Source organism: Neoarius graeffei, chromosome 15 (assembly GCF_027579695.1).
Source record: "Neoarius graeffei isolate fNeoGra1 chromosome 15, fNeoGra1.pri, whole genome shotgun sequence".
Taxonomy (NCBI): domain Eukaryota; kingdom Metazoa; phylum Chordata; class Actinopteri; order Siluriformes; family Ariidae; genus Neoarius; species Neoarius graeffei.
In genome coordinates, this window is record NC_083583.1 from 21,712,740 (window position 1) to 21,738,825 (window position 26,086).

At 44.3% G+C, this 26,086-nt stretch overlaps 1 protein-coding gene across 4 annotated transcripts; it reads right to left on the reverse strand.

Annotated features, from left to right (window-relative positions):
- Positions 1 to 287: 287 nt before the first annotated feature.
- On the reverse strand, positions 288 to 24,605 carry mafgb (v-maf avian musculoaponeurotic fibrosarcoma oncogene homolog Gb). 4 transcript variants are annotated; one of them, XM_060940451.1, is made up of 4 exons: positions 24,455 to 24,542; positions 13,146 to 13,279; positions 1,267 to 1,333; positions 288 to 1,173 (listed from the first exon to the last, which is right to left on the reverse strand). In XM_060940451.1, exons 2-4 carry the CDS (start codon positions 13,244 to 13,246, stop codon positions 694 to 696), a joined length of 648 nt encoding a protein of 215 aa, XP_060796434.1. In that variant the 5' UTR covers positions 13,247 to 13,279; positions 24,455 to 24,542; the 3' UTR covers positions 288 to 693. The 4 variants fall into 4 exon arrangements, with proteins under 4 accessions (XP_060796434.1, XP_060796435.1, XP_060796437.1 ...); XM_060940452.1 differs by lacking the exon at positions 24,455 to 24,542 and adding an exon at positions 24,007 to 24,084; XM_060940454.1 differs by lacking the exon at positions 13,146 to 13,279 and having other exon boundaries at positions 24,455 to 24,605.
- Positions 24,606 to 26,086: the final 1,481 nt, after the last annotated feature.

The window sequence follows — 26,086 nt, forward strand, 5'->3', positions numbered from 1 at the left end:
CTTGTAAAAAGTAAAAAATAGCCTCGTCTTTGTTCCATATCCTTGTGTTTATCAACACAAGGTGGAGATTGAAAGTGTACAAAGTGTACGTCTGCTTTGTGACCGAGTTCTCGGACACAGGAAAAAGATGGAAGTACAAAACACAGCAACACAATGAATTTCAAATAGTGCATAAAAATAATTTAAGGGGGGGGGGGGGGGGGGGTTGGGGGGGACAAAAAAAAAAAAAAACACACTTGGGCCCTAAAGTACATCATTCTCCCCCCCCCCCCAAAAAAAAAAAAAAAAAAAACCACCACAAAATATAAGGACTATAAATCCAGCACTCATTGCAGTCATGAGGGACAAAACAGTTTTGCTGCTTCTTTTGCAAATTCTTGTGATTTCTTTGAAATGTGGAGATTTTTCTGGAAGCCCATTCATCCCAATTGTCCTTGGTAGTGGTTTTGGTTTGGAAGTGTGTGTACAGAAGGATACTGTACTGACCAATTCAAGTGGAAGTATCAGGATTTGTTGAGGACACTTGTCTTTTTAGACACCAGTCCTCCATGTCAGGTTCCAGCTCACAAATCTGGAACAATTGCACCCTTACTGAATCTGTCCCGTGCCTAAATCGTGATGCACTGACCAAGCCCCTTTCCCTCTCTCTCCCTCATCCCTCCTGCTCTCTCTCTCCCCCCTCACTGGCCTGTACTAAGACCTAGCATCTGTTTTGGACTTGACTATCGTGATGACGCTGGTGGCACCCACTTTCCCCGGTACGAGCGGCCCGATGACAGAGGCCAGAGACCCGCGGGCGGAGACAGGAACAGGCGCGTTGGTGATGGGCACCGCAGGAGCACGAGCCACAGTCCTGGCAAAGCTCTGCAGTGCCTCATATTTGGAGCGCAGGGCATCAAGCTCCACTTTCATGCTGGCGTTTTCTGAAGCGAGCTTCTCCACCTCCTGCTGGAGCTCAGCCTTCTGGCGTTCAAGCTCCTCCTTCTGAGTGACACGCTTGACTCGGCAGCTGGCGGCATAGCCACGGTTCTTGAGCGTACGCCGCCGCTGCTTCAGCTGTACGATCTCCTCCTTGGAGAGGCCACGCAGGTGCTGGTTGAGCTCACGCACAGACATTGACACCAGCTCGTCGTCTGTGAGGCTCGTGCCATTCTCGCCTGGCTCCCGCTTCACCTAAAACACAAAGGGGGGAAAGTGAGGGATGATGTGGAGAATGGTGAAGGGGAGATTTTCAAACAAACAGTGTAGAAGAAAAAGGTGACACACCTTCAAGGCTTTGTTTCCCTTGTTAGTGGTCGTCATGCCACGAGAGCCGCTTGTAAACCACACAGATCTGCGAGACAGGAAACAGATATGCTTAATCCACCAGTTCTATAAATCATAAAGTACTGGCTTTACAAATCCCCGCCCCCCCCCGTGGATGAGGCCTAGATTAAATCATTTTTATATTTAGCTGCAACTGATATGATTTTAAAATAAACTGCACACTAAAAGTATTCTCAGTTCCTCCTGCCACGTGTACCATGAACTAGTTACCTTTCTCTAAAAAGAAACCTGGGATAGTGAAAGTGGCAGCATGTAACCACCAGCTTCCTGTCTCCAACTTCCTGTGTGGCTCTAGTGGTTGGAAACCTTCACTCAATTTCGAGAACACCTTTTTTGATGAGAGTTCTGCTTGTCGCTGATAGGCTGGTGAACAGCTACCCGGGGGAGGAGCCAAACAGTGCAAGGAGGAAGTGGTGGCATGGGCAGCAGGCCAGGGGATTACCAGACAGTAATAGACTAATTAGACTGCACTCTCATTTCTAAGGGAAAACAGGAGGCTTTGAATTTTAAACATTTCATAAATCTGTGTTAAAAGCACGACACAAAACGGCGCTACGTTCAGAAAAGGCGTTTTCCTTTGAGCTGAATCTTTTAGACAGAAACAATTCTAATATGAATAAAACGTTCATTTAAGACCAGGCTTTTTCATTTACCATACACACGCGCATGGCTACTGCTCAATCTAATCCAGCTCAGCCGCGACAGCTGACTGAACGCTGAGAACTGCTCAGCCTTTTCCATCAAAGTGACAGCTACAAAAACGTCAAAGCCGGTATCTAGTTCTCATTTTTAGACTGAATTAGAGGAAACAGGTACCTGTTACAGGAAACAAAGAAAGGGAAATCATCATGTAAAATGTAAATTACTTCAGTTCACACATGCGCGTGCGCACACAAAAACCTCTACAATGGGCCTCATTGAGGTGGGCACAGGGATGACACCCCTGCAGCACCGGGGTGTTCCCATGAAGGGCAGCTATTGTTCAAGCTGCCATCATGGGATCGAACGAGGATGATTCTGCACATTCCTTCACATCCCTCAGCCGGCACCTCGCCTCAAACATCAGAGCACAGCATTACTAACAGCCACATAAAAAATAAAATAAAAAAAATAATAAAACCCAGAGCAAACAGAAGAAACAAAGATGATGAAACTATGACCCAAAGTCATGAGCTGTCTCATATCACAGACCGTGCCATAATACTTTTAAATATGTCCTGTGCACTAATTAGTACGAGAAACCGTACCAATTAAACCCCTTGAACCTCAAGGATGATTGATTGCAGACTTCTCTTCCTCATACGTGAAAAACATTCCTTCCAACATGTTCCAGTGTAATAAATTAATAATGTGCCAGTCTGGCAGGCAAACAGGTTCAACAACCACAGAAAGAAAATACCCCGATTCATTTATTTCTCTCATCTCATTATCTGTAGCCGCTTTATCCTGTTCTACAGGGTCGCAGGCAAGCTGGAGCCTATCCCAGCTGACTACGGGCGAAAGGCGGGGTACACCCTGGACAAGTCGCCAGGTCATCACAGGGCTGACACAGACACAGACAACCATTCACACTCACATTCACACCTACGGTCAATTTAGAGTCACCAGTTAACCTAACCTGCATGTCTTTGGACTGTGGGGGAAACCGGAGCACCCGGAGGAAACCCACGCGGACACGGGGAGAACATGCAAACTCCGCACAGAAAGGCCCTCGCTGGCCACGGGGCTCGAACCCGGACCTTCTTGCTGTGAGGCGACAGCGCTAACCACTACACCACCGTGCCGCCCCCATTTATTTATTTAAAAAAAAAAAAAACGCCCGGGGCGGCACGGTGGTGTAGTGGTTAGCGCTGTCGCCTCACAGCAAGAAGGTCCGGGTTCGAGCCCTGTGGCCGGCGAGGGCCTTTCTGTGCGGAGTTTGCATGTTCTCCCCGTGTCCGCGTGGGTTTCCTCCGGGTGCTCCGGTTTCCCCCACAGTCCAAAGACATGCAGGTTAGGTTAACTGGTGACTCTAAATTGACCGTAGGTGTGAATGGTTGTCTGTGTCTATGTGTCAGCCCTGTGATGACCTGGCGACTTGTCCAGGGTGTACCCCGCCTTTCGCCCGTAGTCAGCTGGGATAGGCTCCAGCTTGCCTGCGACCCTGTAGAACAGGATAAAAGTGGCTAGAGAAAAAAAAAAAAAAAGCCCACTTTCATTTAGTATGCATGTTCGATGCTTAACTACATCACACTCTACCTGTTCCAAATCCCACACACATCAGCCAAGGTGAACCGCGAGCATATACTTCCAGAAAAGCATCTGGAGTAGTACAGTATACGATTAAAGACAGCCATAATCTTTAATTAAGTAAACAATTAAGCCGACTTTTCCCAATCACTCCACAGTACAGGTTTCTCAACATCACATTTAAAAGCCCAGGATTTGCATTTCACACAAAAAGGGATTTTCAAAGAGAGCTTTTCATTTATTTAAAGCCGTCATTCACTGGGAGGACACGAGCGAAGTCAGACGCCGTTGACCTTCGTCTCAGTAGTAAAACACACCCGGTGCATATTAAGAGATTAAGGGTGTGAGTGAGGGAGAGAGAGTGCGAGATGGAGGGAGTCATTTCCTCAAGAAGCATCTGCACGAGTCCTGTCAGCAACTACACCCATTTCCAGCACCGGATCACAGGGGAACGGCTACCGCTCCGAGGAACGAGAACCTACTAATCCCAGAAGGTCCTATACAAGAGCGCGAGCAAGAGAGATAGACAAGTGTGTGTTTTATCCTGCACAGGCCAGCTGAAATCCCTCCGTATGGAGTAGCGCACTGGGCCACAGGCTCAGGATTAGACTGATTAACCTGTCCATCTTCGTCTCCGCCTTCGGAACACAGAGGACGGATAACTGCAAAAGCAACAAACAGCGACACGGCAAAATAGACCCGTTTTATTACATTTAACAGGACGAAAAAAAATTGCACCTATTTGATTTGAGAATTTCTGCCCATGTTTGCAGAAAATCAGACTATTAAGATCATACACTCACTGGCCACTTTAGTAGGAACACCTGTACATTTGATTCAATTAAAATAGTCTCTGTATAGCATGTTTAACAATGGAAATTGCCAAAAAGCAGCTTTACAGAAATCTGGATACAAGCTTTTAATACAAATTTCTCTTTCAGGCAAATTCACACACTTATTCAAATCAGCCCATCACACAGCAGCAATGCATACAAATCATACAGATACAGGTCAAGAGCTTCAATTCATGTTCACGTCAAAACATCAGAATGGGGATCTCGGTGACTTTGACTGCAGCACAGTTGCTGGTTTGAAGATTCCAGAAACTAAAAACCAAAAGCTTCCCATCAGAGGCAGTAATGTGGGTGGAAATGCCTTGTTGATGTGAAAGGTCAGAGGAGAATGCCCAGACTGGTTTATACCTCACGGCAAGTTCACAGTAACTCAGGCCAAGTTTACATTAGACCGTATCTGTCTCGTTTTCTTCGCGGATGTACTGTCCGTTCACATTAAAACGCCGGGAAACACCGGGAAATGGGAATCCACCAGAGCCCACGTATTCAACCCAGTTTGTGTCTGGTCCGGTGCTGTGTAAACATTGAGGATACGCGGATACGCTGTGCTGAGCTCTAGCTGACGTCGTCATTGGACAACATCACTGTGACATCCACCTTCCTGATTCGCTGGCGTTGGGATCACACACACAGCGGCTCAGTCCCGAATCACTGCTCGTGCGCTTCACTCGTGCGCTCTGTGAGCTGCGCAGGGCCGGAGTGCGCACCCTCCAGAGGGCACTCGCTGTTCAGGGCGGAGTGATTTGGAGTCCAGGAGGAAGCGCTGAGCTGCACTGAGGTTTATTTACACATTTCAACCTCCTTCAGGCGCTTAAACTCAGTGAGAACATGAACATCACAGCCAGGTGTGTTTATCTGCTGGAGAAGGTGTTCGCTTGCCATCTTTCCACTTGCAAGTGGTGAGTGACTTGCGCATGCCCGATATGCACTGGGATCATGTGACGTGCCGTCTAATTAGTCATGTGATTAGCGTATCCGTGTATTGGCGTTGCTGTGTGCACACGAATCGTTTTAAAAACGTTAATCTGATGATCCGCTGATTCGAAATAATGTAAACAGGGCCTCAGTGTCAATACAGAGGCAATTATAGGAAATCGTGTGTTCTGATTATCGAGAAATAGTCCAAATTTCTTGACCAATTATCTCAAGCAACTTGGCAAAATGGCAGCTAATCGCTTCGTCACCATAAGTGAGGAAGAATTACAAAAGTTATGAAAGAAAATGCTGTTCCTAAAAGCACTAAAGATGCTACAAAGTTTGGTCAAAGGTAAGGTGGAATTGAGATTTATTTTATCTATTTCAAAACAAAAAAGTATTTTATGGGACTCGGCATAGATAAGTGACAAGCCTGCACGCATGTTGCATTACATTGGCCTGGCGTTTTTGAAAATTGAAATAAATTTAACGCAATTTAAAAAAATAAAATAAAATCACCGGTGTATTTATACTAAAACAAATTATCCTCCTTAGGCTCAGTGAATAATAACTGAGACTAAGTCAGCGATATTCATCTAGCCTTTGGCGAATAACTTAATTATAGCTGTAGCAAGCAGAAAAGCATCTCTAGGTAGGTTTTCATTGCAGTTTTGCCCAAAATTGAAATTATTTTAATTTTTTTAAGGTTAACAAAACACCGAATGGTCTGTTTTCATCGAGTGGTGTTGTGATTAAAGCCGGGTTTCCTCCAAGACGCAAAAAGTGCCGTCATGGTGATTTCAACTGCATTCACCACAACAGCTTAAATAGTGGCTTAAATGAGAAAACTGCGTTTCCATCTTAATTTTTCATCTTAATATTGTTTTGTTGAATCATCCATCTCAGACCTTTTTTGACGATATTTGAGAGCCTTTTTTTTTTTTAAATTCATGAGTTTCCATTACTTTTTGTTTTAACTTTGTAATTTCAAGTTGTGCATTAAAGCCGGTTAATGGAAACCTGCCTTCTGAGACGACAGCGGGCACAGGCTCACTGAGATTGGAAAAAGACCAGCTGACTCTTTTTTAATCGAGTTTCGATGGTTGAATAATTGCACGAATGTGCAGATGTAGCTAATAAAGTAGATGGTGAACGTATTGTGTGTAAGACATGATTAACCTACTGACGTGAACAATGTACAGAACAAAATGCTGTTTGTAATTCCAAAAACAGGTCTGTTCCGTAAATGATCTGAAGATGAGCTGCAAGTAATTATGTAATTTTTTTTTTCAGTTTGTCTGTAATACATCCAAAATCTCAAAAAAAAAAAAAAAATCCCACTTTTCATAGTGTGTGTACACACAACAGATTTAAGCGAAGTGGCACAGAGTAAAAATAACCCAAATCTAAATCAGACTGCAATACCAGAGCAACTAGCAAAACACACAAAGACAGTTCCCCTCCTGCATTCTTCCACTCCACTGTTTGAGCGCAAGCATCACTACACAATAGACCGGATTAACACGCACCAACCTGAGGGGGAGGGGCTTCATCTTTATCAGGCCTCGTCTTATTTCCCTAGTGTCCGACCCCCATCCCCCATCAGCCCCTGCTCTGTTAGTGCCGCCAGCCAACAACCCACCCCCCTGTACCATGCACCAGCCTGCCACACACACACACACACCTTACTCCATCAGCAAGTCCATTGAGAACACCAAAAAGGTTATGATGATTTAGGACATGTGTAGATGAACAAGGGGAAAAAATAAAAAAAAAAGGACATGTCCATATGGTGCACACAGCGGGCAGCGTCTAGCCTAAATTTCAATTTCAACCCACGTGGACTAAATAGTGCAGCGTGCAGCAATTGGTCGCTACGTTCAAGCAGCTGTTCTGTGCCAGATCAGACTGGCGTCTTCAGCGAGAGACTGAAGGCAGAGATAAAGAGACAGAAGCCGAAAGAACTGTAGCGCGTGTCTCTCTTTCACATGAATATATAGCAGGAATTGACTGCATGAGAGAGATGACACAAGGAGGACAGAAGGGCATCATCATAACTCCTTGCTTTCATCCAACCACCCACTCACACACACCACTTATGGCGATTCTGTTTAATATTCCTCAGTAAGGAGAGGTCACAGACAAGAAACAGACGTCTTCCTGCTGCACCAACATACCTCATTACCTCTGATAAAAGGACTTACACTCCTGTCAGAGTGTGTGTTTAAGCAACACATGTACCACTGCACAATTATTCTGTGGAGAAATTCATGATGATCGCTGGAATTCAAACTGAAGGCATGATTTTGCACAATTGTTCAGACAATATAGAAACAAAAACAGCTTTAACGCTCAGGTTACTGTTTATAAAAAAAAAAAGAAAATTGCCTTTTGTTAGTCTTATTAATTTAAAGTGCATACATACAGTATAAACTCAAAACTGACTATTAAACATGAATAAAGAAATTTAGTCACGGAGCTAAGTAATGTCTTAAGATTAACACCAATGCAGCAAATAATAAGTTTAATAGTTTCTCATCTAATCTCATTATCTCTAGCCGCTTTATCCTGTTCTACAGGGTCGCAGGCAAGCTGGAGCCTATCCCAGCTGACTACGGGCGAAAGGCGGGGTACACCCTGGACAAGTCGCCAGGTCATCACAGGGCTGACACATAGACACAGACAACCATTCACACTCACATTCACACCTAAGGTCAATTTAGAGTCACCAGTTACCCTAACGTGCATGTCTTTGGACTGTGGGGGAAACCGGAGCACCCGGAGGAAACCCACGCGGACACGGGGAGAACATGCAAACTCCGCACAGAAAGGCCCTCGCCGGCCCCGGGGCTCGAACCCGGACCTTCTTGCTGTGAGGCGACAGCGCCAACCACTACGCCACCGTGCCGCCCCTTAATAGTTTCTGGAATTCTTTATTAACATAATAGAAATAGGGCGGCACGGTGGTGTAGTGGTTAGCGCTGTCGCCTCACAGCAAGAAGGTCCTGGGTTCGAGCCCCGGGGCCGGCGAGGGCCTTTCTGTGCGGAGTTTGCATGTTCTCCCCGTGTCCGCGTGGGTTTCCTCCGGGTGCTCCGGTTTCCCCCACAGTCCAAAGACATGCAGGTTAGGTTAACTGGTGACTCTAAATTGACCGTAGGTGTGAATGTGAGTGTGAATGGTTGTCTGTGTCTATGTGTCGGCCCTGTGATGACCTGGCGACTTGTCCAGGGTGTACCCCGCCTTTCGCCCGTAGTCAGCTGGGATAGGCTCCAGCTTGCCTGCGACCCTGTAGAAGGATAAAGCGGCTAGAGATAATGAGATGAGATGAGATAATAGAAATAAATGGGTGTAGTGTATGTAGTTATCTAGCCTATATCGTTTGCAGTGTTTGGTGTGTGTCGGAAGGCGACACCATCATCTGAGCGAAAATGAAGATGAGGAAGAGTGCGCTGAGGTGTTCATAGTGGCTTTTTGCAGGCATACGCCAAATTCTCCATCAACCCTTACACTGCTGACTTCTCTTGTGTCAAGTCTCTCTCTCTCTTTGACACACACAAAGGGGATGAGAGAAAGAAAGCACTGAGCATGAGAGAGAGACCGAGAGAAAGAAGTGCTGCTGAACAAATACCAGGCCTATAGAAGTACATGAAGAGACAGAGGGACAAAAGGAGGAAGACAAAAGAAAAGTTAAAGCCAGGAGCTGTAAAGAAAGAGTGAGAGATAGAACACTTAAGATCCAGTGTGAGAGGTGTGTGTGTGTGAGAGAGAGAGAGAGAGAGAGAGAGAGAGAGAGCCCAGCTAAAACTGCATCCTCAACACATTTGTGGGAGCTTAGCAGCCAGGGAGGAGGATTGGGGTCGCGCCGAGGGGAGAAAAGCCCTGAACTCAGCAACCAGCGCAACTAAAACCGCCAATTAGAAAAAGTTCCTGAGCTGATCCTCTGCTACAAAACTGCAAGACCGTCAACACACCGCTCGGCTATTGCTGAGACAACCAAATGAGCCCAGCGAGGGCCAGGAGGGGGGAAAATTTCAACAAAAGAGGAACGACTGTACACATGGAGGAAGAGGGGAGTTCAGCGTAAAGGGGGAATAAAAATGGAGGCACGGGTTAGTTTGGCGTTCCGTCTGAGTAGAAGTGTGTAATTAATGGAACAGAAGTCTAAGGTAGTGGTTTCCAACACAAGTCCTTATTCATGCTCTACACCATGATCTACATCATCATGGTGGGTGGCTCTACTCTTTTTTTTTTTTTTTTAAAGGCAAGTCAGGTGTGTTAAACATGCCGTGTTCCTCGATGTCCCGAGTGACAACTACATTCAGGTCACTGAGCAAAGATTCGTCTTTTAGGCTGGAAAATCCAGACGACTGAAAATGTGAGACAGTTAAGTGAACACAACGAGTAATGGAGTAAAAAAAAGTTTTAATTTAAGCTATAAGCAGTTGTTTGGGCTCCCAAGTTGTAAAAAATTATGCATCCTGAGAGGTGTAACACAAAAGTGATTGCCCCATTGACCAGAAATCACAGGTTTGAATCCTGACAATGCCACAGCCGTCCATGGCCAGGAGAGCAAGACAGCAAAAAGTGGTCATCCTCTCTGAATGGGAGGGATGGCATACTCAAGGCCAATTTATGCTGACAACCCAGTCCTCGCAGATGGCGTCGCAGACAGTGTCTGCGTAGCCCCCCCCCCCCCCCCCCCCTTCGCAGACGCTCTGCGCGCACCTCCCAAAAATTGTGACCACCGCAGAAGCCTCGCAGACAGCGCCGCAGACAAGAGGGCTCTGATTGGTCCACTCTACATCCGCTGTACACGCACTCCCGCTTCCCTACTTTCCCGGTTTGGTTTGTTTTCACGACCGGCATTTTTAAAAACACGAGCGAAGATGGAGCAGCATGAAGAGCGGTTGATTGAGGAAGTACGTACATCTATACGACTCCAGTTCTAGTCATTATAAAAAAATAAAAAAAGTTCGTCATTATAAGTAACCGGAGGATAAACACTCCACTAACCACACCCACCAACTACTCCTAGCGACTTCGCGCCCCCTTGCGTTGTGCCGGTGAATAACATCGCGCACGCCTATTATCCCCGCTCAACAATAAATTACAACTGTCTGCGAAAAGCTATCTGCGAAAGCCTTGTCGCACGAGCATACAGAGGCCTTCACACTGTTGATCACAGGGACATTAACCAGTTGTGGGATTCTGTGAGCTCATGTATGCAGAAGAGGGCAGATTACGCTTTTCTCAGAGTGTCTTACACTGCCCTGAGAGACTGCATGAGCTGCAGTGGTTAGCACCATCACCTCACAGCGAGAAGGTTCCAGATTCGAACCTCACGGCCGATGGGGGCCTTTCTGCATGGAGTTTGCACGTTCTCCCTGTGTCTGAGTGGGTTTCCTCCACCGTCCAAAGACACGCAGTTAGGTTAACTGGCTACCCTAAATTGTCCATAGGTGTGAATGTGCGCGAACGGGTGGGTGGGAACTTCTCTACGTCTTCAACGTCCACCCTGGGTAGCTCTCCTGAGCTAGCTCACAAATCAGCAGTCAATTACAGCTGACATACGAGAAAAAAAAAAGCTGCAGTTTGAAAAGCTTAGTGAGCTTTACTACTGTAAAACTCTATTCATATTTCTCCTTAACAAGCCATGTTTAGCCACACGACAGTCCAACGACTGGACATTCGAGAAGTCCTTCACATGACCACTGGAACTTGAGAAGCACCAGAGATGTGTTGCTTTTCTCTGACCAGACCTGAGTTAATCTCCTCCTGGAGAGTTGCTTTCGTTTTCCACAATCCAAGTTCTCACTTTTCAAATCGGCAGACAGGTTGTCAGAACCACTAGCCAATTCTAGTGCAGGAGGTGAGACTTACTGGAATAAGGTTTAGGAGAAAATATAGGCAGAGACTCAACTTTTCTATTCAGAGTTAATTCTGGTTTTAGCTGAACACCAGTATCGAGTGCATTAATGGAGTGGGTGTGGCTAGTGACTCACAGGTGGGGTTTACATTAGACCGTATCAGCGGATCATCAGATTAACGTTTTTAAAACGATTAGCGTGCACACAGCAACACCAATACACGGATACGTTCGGCTCCGCAGGCATCCTGCGCTCCAAATCACTCCGCCCTGAACAGCGAGTGCCCTCTGGAGGGTGCGCACTCCGGCCCTGCGCAGCTCACAGAGCGCGCGAGTGAAGCACACGAGCAGTGATTCGGGACTGAGCCGCTGTGTGTGTGATCCCAGTGCATAAAGGCATGCGCGTCACTTACCACTTGCAAGTGGAAGGATGGCAAGCCTAAAGACAATCATAACTACACAATGGGCAGTATTTGCATCAGTATTTGCAGTATTTTCATACTTTTATACTCTTTAATGAAAGGTGATACAAGGCGGAAGTCCGCGCCGTTTTTCAGCAGTCGCATCACATGACCAAGGCCAGCGAATCAGGAAGGTGGATGTCACAGTGACGTTGTCCAATGACGACGCCAGCTAGAGCTCAGCACAGCGTATCCGTGTATTCTCAATGTTTACACAGCACCGGACCAGACACGATCTGGATTGAATACGTGGACCCTGGCGGATTCCCGTTTCCCGGCGTTTCCAGGCGTTTTAATGTAAACAGACAGTGCACCCGCGAAGAAAATGAGACAGATACGGTCTAATGTAAACTTGGCCTCAGAGTCTTGCAAAAATAAAAAATATCATATGGCAAACTATCTAAGGTTCCCCCACATCATTGGGAAATCAGGAGTGTGAATTCTGGCACTAGGTATTCACACGTTAGCTCATGTAACCAGTATAAAAGCTCATTTATGCTCATTTTACATACGAAAAATACAACCTTCTCAAAACAATGTAACCATCACTGCCCACATACTTCCTTGTGTCCTTTACATTGGCATAGATGTTAAGCAATACATCCACTTAGGGCAGCATAGAGTCAAAAGTTTCTGACAACAACAAACACGGCGACAGCGGAGGTGGTCGTAATAACATACCTGTTAAGAAAGAGGCAAAAGCAGAGGTAGTGTTATAGATGCTGTAAACATGTTTCAGTCAAAAAAAAAAAAAAAAAAAAAAAAATCCTTCCCGCACCATTCATGGCGCGTTTGGCGGCATCGATCTTCGCTTTGTAGCCCTTGGCCTCTCACCTATAATACATAACTAGGGTTACAGTGGGGGGGCTAGTCCTCTGGTAACCACGAGAGAGTTTGACTCCCCACTCGTAACTGTATTGCAGCGTGCCTTGCCAGATGGCAATGGGCACCATTTTTATGATTGTCTTTGGTATAACCCAGCCGTGAGTAGAACTCGATCAAGAACTCCCGATCGTGAGGCGGACACGCTAACCACTAGGCCACTCGCCGGTATATAAAAACATCATGTTTACAGATGTTTAAAACACCTTCCTAAATTGTATAACCTCTCCTCAAAAAGTTCCACCATTTTAAAAATTTCTTGGGCGCGTTTCGCTTGAACTATTGGCTATACTACCACCACAATTTCCAGTGGCTCTGATTCGTTCATGTCCATAAGATTTCAGTTCACAAATAACACCGAGTACAGGCAAAAGGGTCCATCCGTATTTAATGCGGAGTATAAATAAACCTTAAGGCAGGGAGCGGTCATCTACATATGGAATTAATGTTGATATTTACACCAAGGGACAAATTTAGTGACACCAAATCAACATGCTTTTTGGTATGTGGGAGGAAACTGGAGGACCCAAACCAAACCCATATGGACACATTGAAATGAACAAAATAAAATTAAATTAAATTAAATAAATAAAGCAAAACTTCACACAGACTCAGGATCGAACCAGGAACCCTGGAGTGGCGAGACTGCAACTTTATCCAGGACACCTCCAGTTGTACGAGGAGCAGTTTGAAAATACGATTCTTCATACATCTTGGGAGAAGTACACGTAAACCATCACCCATCCTGGAGCGGAAACAGGTAGGACCAACTTAGGAGAAACTTGAACAAAATTTAAAAAAAAGTGTGCAACATTTACACTGGTACAGATTTTTTTTCTAACAACTATTCCAGCTTTGCATATTACTGTATAATGATTTAACCGCTGCCACATCCCTATAATTCAGACACACTGAACACAAACATGAAGGATACTCTAATTCTGGATGTGTGGGTGTGTGTTTGTTCCTTCAGATACGTACACCATGTTTAGCCTTATTAATCCTGTCTGATGCTCTTCTATGAAGTGTGGATGTCTTTGGCAAGTTCCTGGTAAGCATAACTCTACAATACACCAGTTTAACACGCACACAGACACACACACAAAGGATTTGGCTCGCTGGAGAGCCGCAGCCGTATCATTCCCATTATAACGAATGAATCACAGGGCCGAACTGTAAGGCCTGACAGGATGTAATAAACATCAGAAAACTCAGGTGCTTGTTTATCCTCTAAATACAGCTCCTCTCTGATTTTCAGACAAAAAGCACATCTGTGAACTGCCTTTTTTTTTTTTAAGAAAAGAACCAAGCAACAGAAGCTACTTTTCAGGGGTCTTCTTTCTCATCCCCATTTCGAAAAGCAGTCAGGACATCGATTGGAGACCGCCTCTCTGCTCGAGTGTGAAGTGAATAATTGAAGAACAAGCGAGACAGAAAGACTGAAAAAGAGAATGCAAGACTAGCTAGCTGGATGATGCAGGACATGGAAATGCATAGGCCAGTAGCAAAAGACAAGAAAATGATAGTAAGACAAGACAAGTGATATTTAGGGGGAAACGTGTAAGATTTAAGGCTGGGTGGAGAAGGAAAGCCTTTCTATCTACACACATTCTCATCTCAGGTATAAATGCGTGATGGCCAAATTTCCTAACACAAGCAGAAAAAGTGCAAAGTCAGGAAGCGGGCGTGTGCAATTTTTTTTTTTTTATTTAGTAAGGGCTTTTTCCAGTAGTGAAGCTCGTAGGTTAATTTGCTCTCCCCCCATCTCTTTATAAGCACACTGAGATAAAGTTAACTAAATCTTATTTTTCCTCTGATCCTCCAGGTCAGCACAAAAAAGAGCAACGGATGAAAGAAATAAACAAGCCTGAAGATGGATATTGTGGGAGAGAGAGAGAGAGAGAGAGAGGAGAGGGAGGCTCAAGCTCTGTACAGTTTCTCAGATTTGTCTGTACACAGAAGTACTGTGCTAATCTCCAGACCAAACACAGGAGCTAGACTGATAAGTACGTAATAAAACACTTGGGACTTCACTGTTATAGGAAAATAATCAAAAATAGAGCAGTATAATGCATCCAGACATGTAACAGAATTACTGTTACCATCCAGATGTGGATTATTTTCTATTTTCCAATAACAGCATATCTGGAACTGTATTATTCCTTTACACCACAACAATTTGCCAGTGATAATTTTGTAATTTAAGAACAAACGTGTTCAGCAAGTCTCCCCCATGGTGGGAAAACTTACAAGAGTACTGACACCGGAGGCTCCCTTCTTAGGTGGGGTTTACATTAGACCGCATCAGCGGATCATCAGATTAACGTTTTTAAAACGATTAGCGTGCACACAGCAACGCCAATACACGATTCGCGTGCACATAGCAACGCCAATACACGGATACGCTCAGCTCCGCAGGCATCCTGCGCTCCAAATCACTCCGCCCTGAACAGCGAGTGCCCTCTGGAGGGTGCGCACTCCGGCCCTGCGCAGCTCACAGAGCGTGTGAGTAAAGCACACGAGCAGTGATTTGGGACTGAGCCGCTGTGTGTATGATCTCAGTGCATGTCGGGCATGCGCGTCACTTACCACTTGCAAGTGGAAGGATGGCAAGCCTAAAGACAATCATAACTACACAATGGGCAGTATTTGCATCAGTATTTGCAGTATTTTCATACTTTTATACTCTTTAATGAAAGGTGATACAAGGCGGAAGTCCGCGCCGTTTTTCAGCAGTCGCGTCACATGACCAATGCCAGCGAATCAGGAAGGTGGATGTCACAGTGACGTTGTCCAATGACGACGCCAGCTAGAGCTCAGCACAGCGTATCCGCGTATTCTCAATGTTTACGCAGCACCGGACCAGACACGATTTGGATCGAATACGTGGACCCTGGCGGATTCCCGTTTCCCAGCGTTTTAACGTAAACGGACAGTGCATCCGCGAAGAAAACGAGACAGATACGGTCTAATGTAAACTTGGCCTTATTCTATCCACATTCACTGGATATGAGCAATTGGCTACTCTACTACTAGGCTATCAGCTCATATACTGCAAGTAGAGAAAAACAAACCAACCAAGGATGAAATTAAAAAAAAAAAAAAAATCTACTTGAAAACAAAACCCCAAAAAATACAAACGCAAACTATGGAATGAAAGTATTTGATGGTAAGAATGTTTTTTTTTTTTAAATCTTTCAAGAATTATTATTATTATTATTATTATTATTATTATTATTATTATTATTATCATCATCATCATCTTTCACAAATTGTCAATGTCATTTCGCTGGTTTGTTTACATTCTAAGTGGAAATTATTTTGTCAGACATTTTGTATGAAAAAAAAGCTATTTATCAAATTTGCAAAAAATAAAAAATACTCTCAAATCCCGGTGAATGTGGATATAATAAAAATTATTCCACTCAATCTCATCATGCATGACTTACAGCTGTCAGCTTATGTACGACTCAATATTCGTGGAATAACTTAATTATATGTTAACCTGTTTATTCAATAAAAAGAGTATCATTTTATTACTGGCCTTACATCATATCGAGCATCTGCTGTACAAGGCCCTGTGAAGTGTTGTTACTTCAGACTATAAACATACTACAATGAGCGCATTTGTATAAACCTACAGTTTGCCTCGTTTGACTGTTATGGAAAATTGATCCACATCTTCTGACCAGTCGGATTTGGGAATTTCACAGTGCTGTGGCGTAACAGTATTTTAATTACTCATCTTAAACTAAGAGCTAGCTCTCTCTTATTATTCTGCGATCTTAAACTTGTTGCCATTCCATATTTTAAATGATTTTCTATTAAAACCTTCCCAGCATTCCCCCCCCACTACGATACTTAAAAGTTCAATCATGTGCAAAAATGTATACTCCCAGTGGTTTCTCAACGGAAAACATGAACTGCAAATTATTTTTCCAAGAAGAAATTAAATGATGAAAATGCACTATAGGCACATCTTAGAACATGAGGACAATCCAAAATATACAGTAAACAAGTTTGAAATAATGTTTTGTCTTGGTCCTGTAGGTCTCCAGACCTGACCAAAAGAAAGCAGACAGTCTTAACAGGCATGACAAAGAGAAACATTACAAACGAGAGGATCCAGAAGCTGCCCAGAGGTTGTGAAAAAGAGTAAATATACAAGTTTAGAGAGCATTTCTATCACCTTTTGAAGCGATTTTGTTCCCCTTACCACCACCACTATTTACATTACAGACATTTATCCAGAGTGACGTACAACATACCCAGAGCAGCCTGGGGAGCAGTTGGGGGTTAGGTGCCTTGCTCAAGGGCACTTCAGCCATTCCTGCTGGTCCAGAGAATTGAACCAGCGACCTTTTGGTCCCAAAGCTGCTTCTCTAACCATTAGGTCATGGCTTCCCCATATTTGAGTATTTTTATTTCTCATGATAACAAAGGAGGGGCGGCACGGTGGTGTAGTGGTTAGCGCTGTCGCCTCACAGCAAGAAGGTCCGGGTTCGAGCCCCGTGGCCGGCGAGGGCCTTTCTGTGCGGAGTTTGCATGTTCTCCCCGTGTCCGCGTGGGTTTCCTCTGGGTGCTCCGGTTTCCCCCACAGTCCAAAGACATGCAGGTTAGGCTAACTGGTGGCTCTAAATTGACCGTAGGTGTGAATGTGAGTGTGAATGGTTGTCTGTGTCTATGTGTCAGCCCTGTGATGACCTGGCGACTTGTCCAGGGTGTACCCCGCCTTTCGCCCGTAGTCAGCTGGGATAGGCTCCAGCTTGCCTGCGACCCTGTAGAACAGGATAAAGCGGCTAGAGATAATGAGATGAATGAGATAACAAAGGAACATCTCTGAAACATAAGTTTTACTGTTACAAACGTCATTTTTGTCATAAAGTTGTGTAAACATTTGCACTCAGGTTATAGTCAATGATTTTGGTTCTTAAATGATCCGTTAAGTCACTTTGAAATCACAATGCAAGAAACACAGTCTAACGTTTCAGTGTTCCCATCAAAGCCACGCCCCCAAGACATCCACCCTGCTTAGGTTAGAAAAAGTCTGAACGCTCGTGCAAGAGGAAGAGCTTTTATATCTATAAAGCACCTTTTTCCTGATTGGATGGATTGGGCCAGTCTGCGTTATTTGTTGTTTGTCTTGTTTTCACAGGTCTTCCAAAAAAGACCATCAAAGAGCTTCAACTAATCCAAAATGCAGCAGCAAGGGTTCTTACAAGAACATAAAGGGTAGTCCATATCACTCCAGTCCTAAGGTCTCTGCACTGGCTCCCAGTGAGCTATAGAATTGACTTTAAGGCATTACTTCTTCTATTTAAAACATTAAATGGGATGGGACCCAGCTACCTACTGGATATGTTTCAATTATATGCACCAACTAGGTCTCTAAGGTCACAGGAGAAAAACTTGCTAGTAATACCAGCTGTCAGAACGAAGTGTGGTGAAGCAGCCTTTAGTTGCTATGCTGCTAAGCTTTGGAACCAACTTCCAGATGATATCAAAAATGCTCCTACTGTTGTTAGTTTTAAACCCAGGCTCAAGACAAAGCTGTTTTCAGATGCTTTCACTTGATTAATTTTTACCTAAAGTGTAATTAATTTCTTTTAACATAATTTCTTTTCATTTTAATGATTTTACTTTAGGAAGCACGGTGGTGTAGTGGTTAGCACTGTCGCCTCACAGCAAGAAGGTCCTGGGTTCGAGCCCCGTGGCTGGCGAGGGCCTTTCTGTGTGGAGTTTGCATGTTCTCCCCGTGTCCGCGTGGGTTTCCTCCGGGTGCTCCGGTTTCCCCCACAGTCCAAAGACATGCAGGTTAGGTTAACTGGTGACTCTAAATTGAGCGTAGGTGTGAATGTGAGTGTGAATGGTTGTCTGTGTCTATGTGTCGGCCCTGTGATGACCTGGCAACTTGTCCAGGGTGTACCCCGCCTTTCGCCCGTAGTCAGCTGGGATAGGCTCCAGCTTGCCTGCGACCCTGTAGAAGGATAAAGCGGCTAGAGATAATGAGATTAGATGAGATTTTAATGATTTCACTTTTACTTTAATTCTTTGTTACTGTTCTTATGCTTTTATTTTTTGTGAAGCACATTGAATTGCCGGCGTGTATGAAATGCGCTATACAAATAAACTTGCCTTGCCTTGTTTAGAACTTGAGGTACCACTGAAGTGAACCGATTTGTTTGACATCTCCTGAAGCGTTCAGACTTTCAAATCACTGACTTCATCTTTAAAACGCGATATCAGTAAATTTGATATCACACGCCACCAAACAAGCTGCTCCGAAAGACTCGTGTCTCTGCACTGCCATGTTTTCACATTTCAAGCCAGTGTCCAGACCATGACACTAAAAGTCAGCATGAGTCAGCAGGAGCTCAGTTACGGACAGCGATATGTAACAGTTTTACAGGATGGCCTGCAGAGTCGATTTGATTGCGCACACAGATGAATGTTCAGTCTGGGAGTGAACGTGATCATGACTGGCAAGACAGCGTTGCTCAAGGTTCATCTGCTCATAACACAGCCAGAAATTACTATTCCCAGTATTCAACTGGCACTATCAACCTGCATCCCACCACCTCGCATGCTCTCCTCTCCTCTCCTCTCTGTCACTCTCCCATCTTTTTCCTCTCTTCTTATTTCACTTTCACACTCCTTCCCTGCCTCCACTCCTTCCTGGAAACTTCTTTAAGGGCTGCATACGGGTTGCTGTACCGCATCATGGTAGGAGATGTTTTTATAATTATAACAACATCTTTTCAGAGAGGTGTCCATTTCAACTTTCAGACACCTGCTTTGTCCTTGACAGGGCTAATAACCACAAAAACAGACATGGCCCCTCTCTCTCGTTCTCCATCTGTGTGTTTTCGAAAGGAGTTTTGGCCGCCCTGTTTTCTCTTTTTCGCACTGTTTCGCAGCTGGAGCATGGCAGGAGCAACGTGCCACTGCGGGTAAAAACTGCGGCATATTGCTGGTGAGATGATGCAACTCGGAGACATTCAGCCCAGCCCGGCAGTCCAAGAAAGCCTTCAATGCCACGAAAAAAAAAAACAAGACTTTATGAATATCCACATTTCACTGTGCAACCCAAATGGGTCAAATAAGATGGCATGACTAAAATTCTCTCTGCAATATACAATAAACAGACAGTACCTAGTATTCTAGAAAACTTTTCTGCTTGAAATAATCTATTATTAATAGCTGTTCACAAGTGAAAGATAGTAATGCAAAGCTTTCCAAGAATGATCAATTCATGCCTTTCACTCGCAAAGTGAAATAAATCTTATTTAATCCTTACTTAAAAAGGTGCAGAGGAGGATCATACACGTGTTTTCTCTCTCTCTCTCGCACACACACACACAAATGAATTAAGGAGAATTCTTTTAAGCAGAGCTTTCTACACTTAGTTTTTTTATTTAACCCTCAACTTTTTAACCCTGTAGTGAGTTGTATCCCCCTAAGTGGTCTTTATTGCGCAACTCGAACACACCACAGTAAGAAATCTCTCAAACAGCAGTTTCTGACAAATCAACGGTTGTGAAATGTGCAAGATTCCCCACAGAAACCATTGTTAAATCCTGCATAGCTTTCTCTTCTCTTTGCTTTATGAAACAGAAGCGAGAAACGCGATAGATATTCTACTGCAGAGGAGAGATTATGCGTCTTACAACCTATTTCATCTTCTTACAACCTATTTCATCATTACTGAGAGCGCGCCAGAGCAAGAGTGAGAGAGGCAGAGTGGAAAAAATAGACTCTCCTGATTCCCCCCTCCTCCTTCCTCCTGCCACCCCAAAGTCCTCTTCCCTCCCTCCTTTGCCTGTCGTTCCCTCTCTCGAGACCTTCGGTCCCTTTATCTTGTGGAAGCTTTCAAACTTGTCCCTCCGGATTCACGGTGCGTGCCGACACACACACACACACACACACACACACACACACACACGGAACTCCACGCATTGCAATGAAAACTCGACACAGATTGATTCAATGTGTAAATATTATTTGTAGATTCTAAAAATCAGTCACAGTTAATTAGCTCAGGCTGGGAACAGGAAAGGATATTCACATTGGACACTGTTGCCATGATGAGAAAACGTGCACGGTTACACACACACGTTAATGATCACCTTGAGCATGTGTTTACTCTAAGCCACCTGACACGTAGCAGAGGAAAGCCTATAAAGATGTAGTTCATTAAGCTTCCCGATAGCGTGTAGGTGTGAAAGTGTAGCTTACATGACAGGTGCTACACACAAGCATAAAACAACTTCTGACGCACATGTGTGTGTAAACAAGGCATGATGTGGCAGAGAGCTCTGGCAATTCCTTCACAAATGGTGATAAATCTGAGGCTCGTCTGCACCTAACTCACTAAACACCACGCGCCATTCATTCGTCCTCATAACTGCAGCCACTAAACATGTTTATTAAAACAGGACACAGACAGACGGAAAGCAGCGCCAAGACAAGAGGAGAAAAGGAAGGAGGGTGGCGCGTCACTCATTCGGAGAACTTTACGGCAAAAATGTGCCACTGAACCTCATTAATAAATTAAGGTTGCTCTTCCAAAAAAAGACAGATGACACATTTTTCAGTGCCTCGCCAAGTTCCAAATTTGCTTGCCTCCCTCTTACTACACCTGGTGTGAAAAGAAATAAAGAAACCATGCTTCTTTGCTTCTTTCTGTTCCAGTAATACACACCAACATAACTGCATGATCCAGGATCTCTAGAGAACCTAACTGAACGTAAATCAGCAGTGACTGCAGTCCAGACGCTGTTTTATTCGTTGTCATCATCTTTGCTCTGGAAGTGAAAAAGCAGAAGAGGAATAGTAAAGGGGAGAGAGAGAGAGGGAAAAAAAAGGGGGGAGGTTAGACTACCTGTTAGCAGAAAGAGGAAGCACAAAAACTGCCATCTGTTGCAAAACTTGTACTGTAAATGCAAACCATCACATTTCTTTTTTTATGCAGTGATGATGCAAGGATCGCATTTTTTCCTCCAAAAGTTGCATGTACAGCATTCAGTGCTGGGAAGTAAGCAAAATACTTGATTTAAGCGAACACGCTTTCAAATGCCTAGCTGAAATGCTACACTACACCATCACAGAGGAGCCCATATTTTTAGCCTCAACACTTACTTTTTAAATGGACAGCTGGTCTTTTTTGACACAAGGACCTTACGCACAATCCAATACGACACTAAATGGACTGCACATCAAGTCTACAAGAAGAAGAACTTTATGAATGGAAAGAGAGGAGGAAATTAAATATTGAACATGGATGCAGACTTGGTGTGCGTTATATGGATAATTTGAAAAAGTTCTCAAAAACATGCCCACTCTTACACGCATGCTCCATAAACCTGCTGCATACGGTTAACGCTCCAGACTAATCAAACTCATAAAATAGCAAGCTAAGTAACAAGTGAAAACGCCATCTGTCAAGCGAGGAAGTGTTTCGATTGCTTCAGCATTTTTTTTCTTGTGGGAGAGAGAGTGTGAGAGAAAGAAAATGCCTTGAAGACAAAACCGTTCTTGTTCTCCTTCGTCTTGGGCCGGCCCCATCTCACATTCTTAATCTTATCTCTTTCTCTCCTCTGTTGGCTTTTCTGTTCAGCCATCAGCACATTCTGCCCATCAGCATCGGTCAGTGCTCAATTAAGCCCAAGAAAGTGAATGTGGAGCAAAAATTGCACTGCCTAAAGTGCAGCCTAAGTACTCGGCTGATCAAATTACACTTGTTCCTCGGCCTCTCAACTGGACCATTTGTGCTGCTAATTGCAGCACCACCACAAATTACAATTCAAATTTTATCAGACGATTTGGGGATAATATGCTGGATGTGGCTCTTAAAAGGGAGGATGTCTCTCTGCAAACCCCCTTTACATGTTACTCCTGTGAATCAATCTACTAATTGATTTGTAGATGGGAGGAAAAAAAAAAAAAAACAACAAACAAACTAACTGAGCATTGTGGCAATTAGTTTAGACTTTCTGGGCCTTTCCACTTCCCATCATGAGGAGTGTGACTCTCCATGAACCATGACACTGATTTAACATATTACCATCTAGGTGGCACGGTGGCGTAGTGGTTAGCACTGTCGCCTCACCGCAAGAAGATTCTGGGTTCGAGCCCGGTGGCGTTTCTGTGTGGAGCTTGCATGTTCTCCCCATGTCTGTGTGGGTTTCCTCCAGGTGCTCTGGTTTCCCCCAAAGGTATGCGGGTTAGGCTAATTGGTGGCTCTAAATTGACCGTAGATGTGAATGGTTGTTTGTCTCCATGTGTCAGCCCGGTGATGACCTGGTGACTTGTCCAGGGTGTACTCCGTCTCTCGCCCCTAGTCAGCTGGGATAGGCTCCAGCTTGCCCGCGACCCTGTACAGGGTAAGCGGCTACAGATAACAGATGGATGGATGGATGGATGGAGGGCATATTACCATCTATTGAGGCTTCATAACATTGGGATAGACCTAGAAAATACAACCATCCCAAAAACAGGCTAAAAAAAATGATTCAGTGTCTGTGTTTTATATTTTTCAATCATGCTAATATAGAATACACAGACACACACCAAACCAGCACAACACTTAAATATCTCACAATGCGTCGACATTTTACAAGGTCCTTTTTCTAAAGTCCAAAGAACCTGCGCGGACACATTCGAGTGCCTCCAGGTCATCAACACCACGACTCCTCGCACCAGGGTCTTGCTCCCAGACGCGACGACTGACCAATTAGCATCTTAACCCCAAGCCAAAATGCCTCCACACCAACCATCTCCCAATTACAGGCACAAATTATCCAGTCAATAAATCAGCAAAGGAATTCTCTGATCACAGCACTAGCCGTGTAGAAATCCTACAGACAAAAATGAAAAAAAAAAAAACCCAAAACCCTCATCAGTGTGAATTTATATCCCTGCTGTTGCTATAAATGAGCGACCTCAAAACAAAACAACAGACATCATGACCACAGGCTATGTACAACCTTCTCGAAATAGTAAGCTTAACATCACTGCACTATTATTAGCCAACTAGTTACTACTACCTTGGCAAACAGGCTTATGAGCCTGGCTGTTATTTTCAGTTCCTGGTGGGAAATAACAAAAAGCTAGCTAACTCCAAAACCTGCTCCATGATGTCTCCTGTCTTAATGTTACCTCCGATCTGCTGAGGGAGCTGAGGACGAGAGATGGGAGATCAGATCAGATCAGATCAGATCAGGTGAGATCTTGCTTTGAATAATGAAACATCCTCAAAATTAACTGAAAAGGTCTAGATAGATAGATAGATAGATAGATAGATAGATAGATAGATAGATAGATAGATAGATAGATAGATAGGGCTGTTTTTTGTCACGTTTTCTTGCTACTATGGCGCTTAAAAAACACGCACGCACATATATTAGACGTGGCATCAAAGCAATAACACATCGCATCACATTCTTCTATCCAAACCAACACATCTGCACACACCTGGAGTAATTGTTCCGGAAAATAAGCGGAGGCTTACTCCAGTAATGTCCCCTTTGTGTAGCGGTTAAAAGGCTCCTCTGGGTGGATGTCCAGCCGAGACAAACACGGCGCGGCTCTGTGTGACCCCGTGATGGTGAGGATGAGGATGGTGAGGATGAGGATGGTGATGAATCAGCACGGCTTAGAGCGCCTTTAAATAAGCAAAGCCGTTCGCTTGTCGCTTTCGTAACACACTGACTGAGACAGAATGACTGACTGACACACACACACACACACACTCAGCGCGCGTTAGTGTGAGTCGAAACGCCAAAGCGTGCGCACTCAGCAAAACACATCCGCAAGCCAGCGAGTCTGACACGACGCTCCTGCCTGTCAGTGTCAGCCAACTCAGGTCCTTTCACCGCGCTCCAACCCCCTAAAACCAGCACAACCAGCGCCGTTTACTCACCGAATGTGAACAGAAAGCGTCTCCGACACTGGCACAGGTTCAAAAGTAGAAGTTTGAGGCGGCGGAGGTGAAGTTGCTTTTTTTTTTTTTTTTTTGTGCCGACGCTGCTTCGGAAATTGTTGTAACACTCCCACCTTCTCCTTGTTGATCCGCTTTCTCTTGTGCCGAAGAGGCCAGACGTCATATGATGTTTGGTCACGTGGTTTCATTCATGAAGGATCTACGCAACTTAGCAAGGAAGTCTTAAAGGGACAGGCGCACTTTAAAAAAAAAACCAAAAACCACCTGTTACAGATACTCATCTCATTATCTCTAGCCGCTTTATCCTGTTCTACAGGGTCGCAGGCGAGACTACAGGCGAAAGGCGGGGTACACCCTGGACAAGTCGCCAGGTCATCACAGGGCTGACACATAAGGGCCCCATACACGTTCAAAAAAGTCGTCAAAATTTTGATGTAGAATGTCCACACACGATTCAATGTTTTTTCTATCAAAAATTCAGTATTGTCAAAAACTTTGACATGGACGCAGCAGTGGCCGTAGCACTTGTGTTCGCTTTGGACAATGAACCGCCTCGGCATCGACGGAAATGGTCGAAAGACTGGTTTTTGAAACGGCGAATGTACGGTCACGTCAACCTCCTCAGAGAACTTCGTCTCAAAGAACCAGAGGACTTCCGTAATTTCCTTAGGATGGATGCCCCATCCTTCGATGAATTATTGGACCTTGTCAAGCCATTGATATTGAAAGAAGACACGGTGATGCGTTCATCTATACTACCAAGTGAACACTTGTCCATCACACTGAGGTACAGCCCCCCACACACGCATCAATAATTTGACGACTCTTCAAAAAATATCAAAGTGATTTGATATGTCAAAATTTGGGTTCAAAATTTTGACATCAAATTTTTGACATCAAAACACCCTACACACGATCAAACTTTGTATCAAAACTTTGATATTTTTTGAAGAGTCGTCAAATTATTGATGCGTGTGTGGGGGGCTTCATGGACAAGCGTTCACTTGGTAGTATAGATGAACGCATCACCGTGTCTTCTTTCAATATCAATGGCTTGACAAGGTCCAATAATTCATCGAAGGATGGGGCATCCATCCTAAGGAAATTACGGAAGTCCTCTGGTTCTTTGAGACGAAGTTCTCTGAGGAGGTTGACGTGACCGTACGTTCGCCGTTTCAAAAACCAGTCTTTCGACCATTTCCGTCGATGCCGAGGCGGTTCATTGTCCAAAGCGAACACAAGTGCTACGGCCACTGCTGCGTCCATGTCAAAGTTTTTGACAATACTGAATTTTTGATAGAAAAAACATTGAATCGTGTGTGGACATTTTACATCAAAATTTTGTATCAAAATTTTGATAAACAATTTTGACGACTTTTTTGAACGTGTATGGGGCCCTTTATACCGGTACGCAGGGTGCGATTTGTCAAAAAACCAGAAGGGGGGATGTTTTTTTTTTTTTAATCATGAAACGTCACAAAATTAAGGTAACAATATGCTAACAGCTCAATAACATCCGATGATATCAAATGAATAACACTAAATGAAAACGAACACTAAACCAGAGATAGTAAATTCATCTTCCTATCTCTCTGACTAAATACACGAACA

Bases quoted from the DNA above. Each gene is read 5' to 3' on its own strand.
- mafgb (XM_060940451.1), bottom strand. From the start codon at position 13,246: ATGTATGAAGAATCGTATTTTCAAACTGCTCCTCGTACAACTGGAGGT. The intron at 1,334-13,145 runs GTCTGTGTGAAG...CCTGTCTCGCAG, and splicing joins GGTTCCTGGTTCGATCCTGA to ATCTGTGTGGTTTACAAGCG. The intron at 1,174-1,266 runs GTGTGTCACCTT...TTTGTGTTTTAG, and splicing joins AGGGAAACAAAGCCTTGAAG to GTGAAGCGGGAGCCAGGCGA.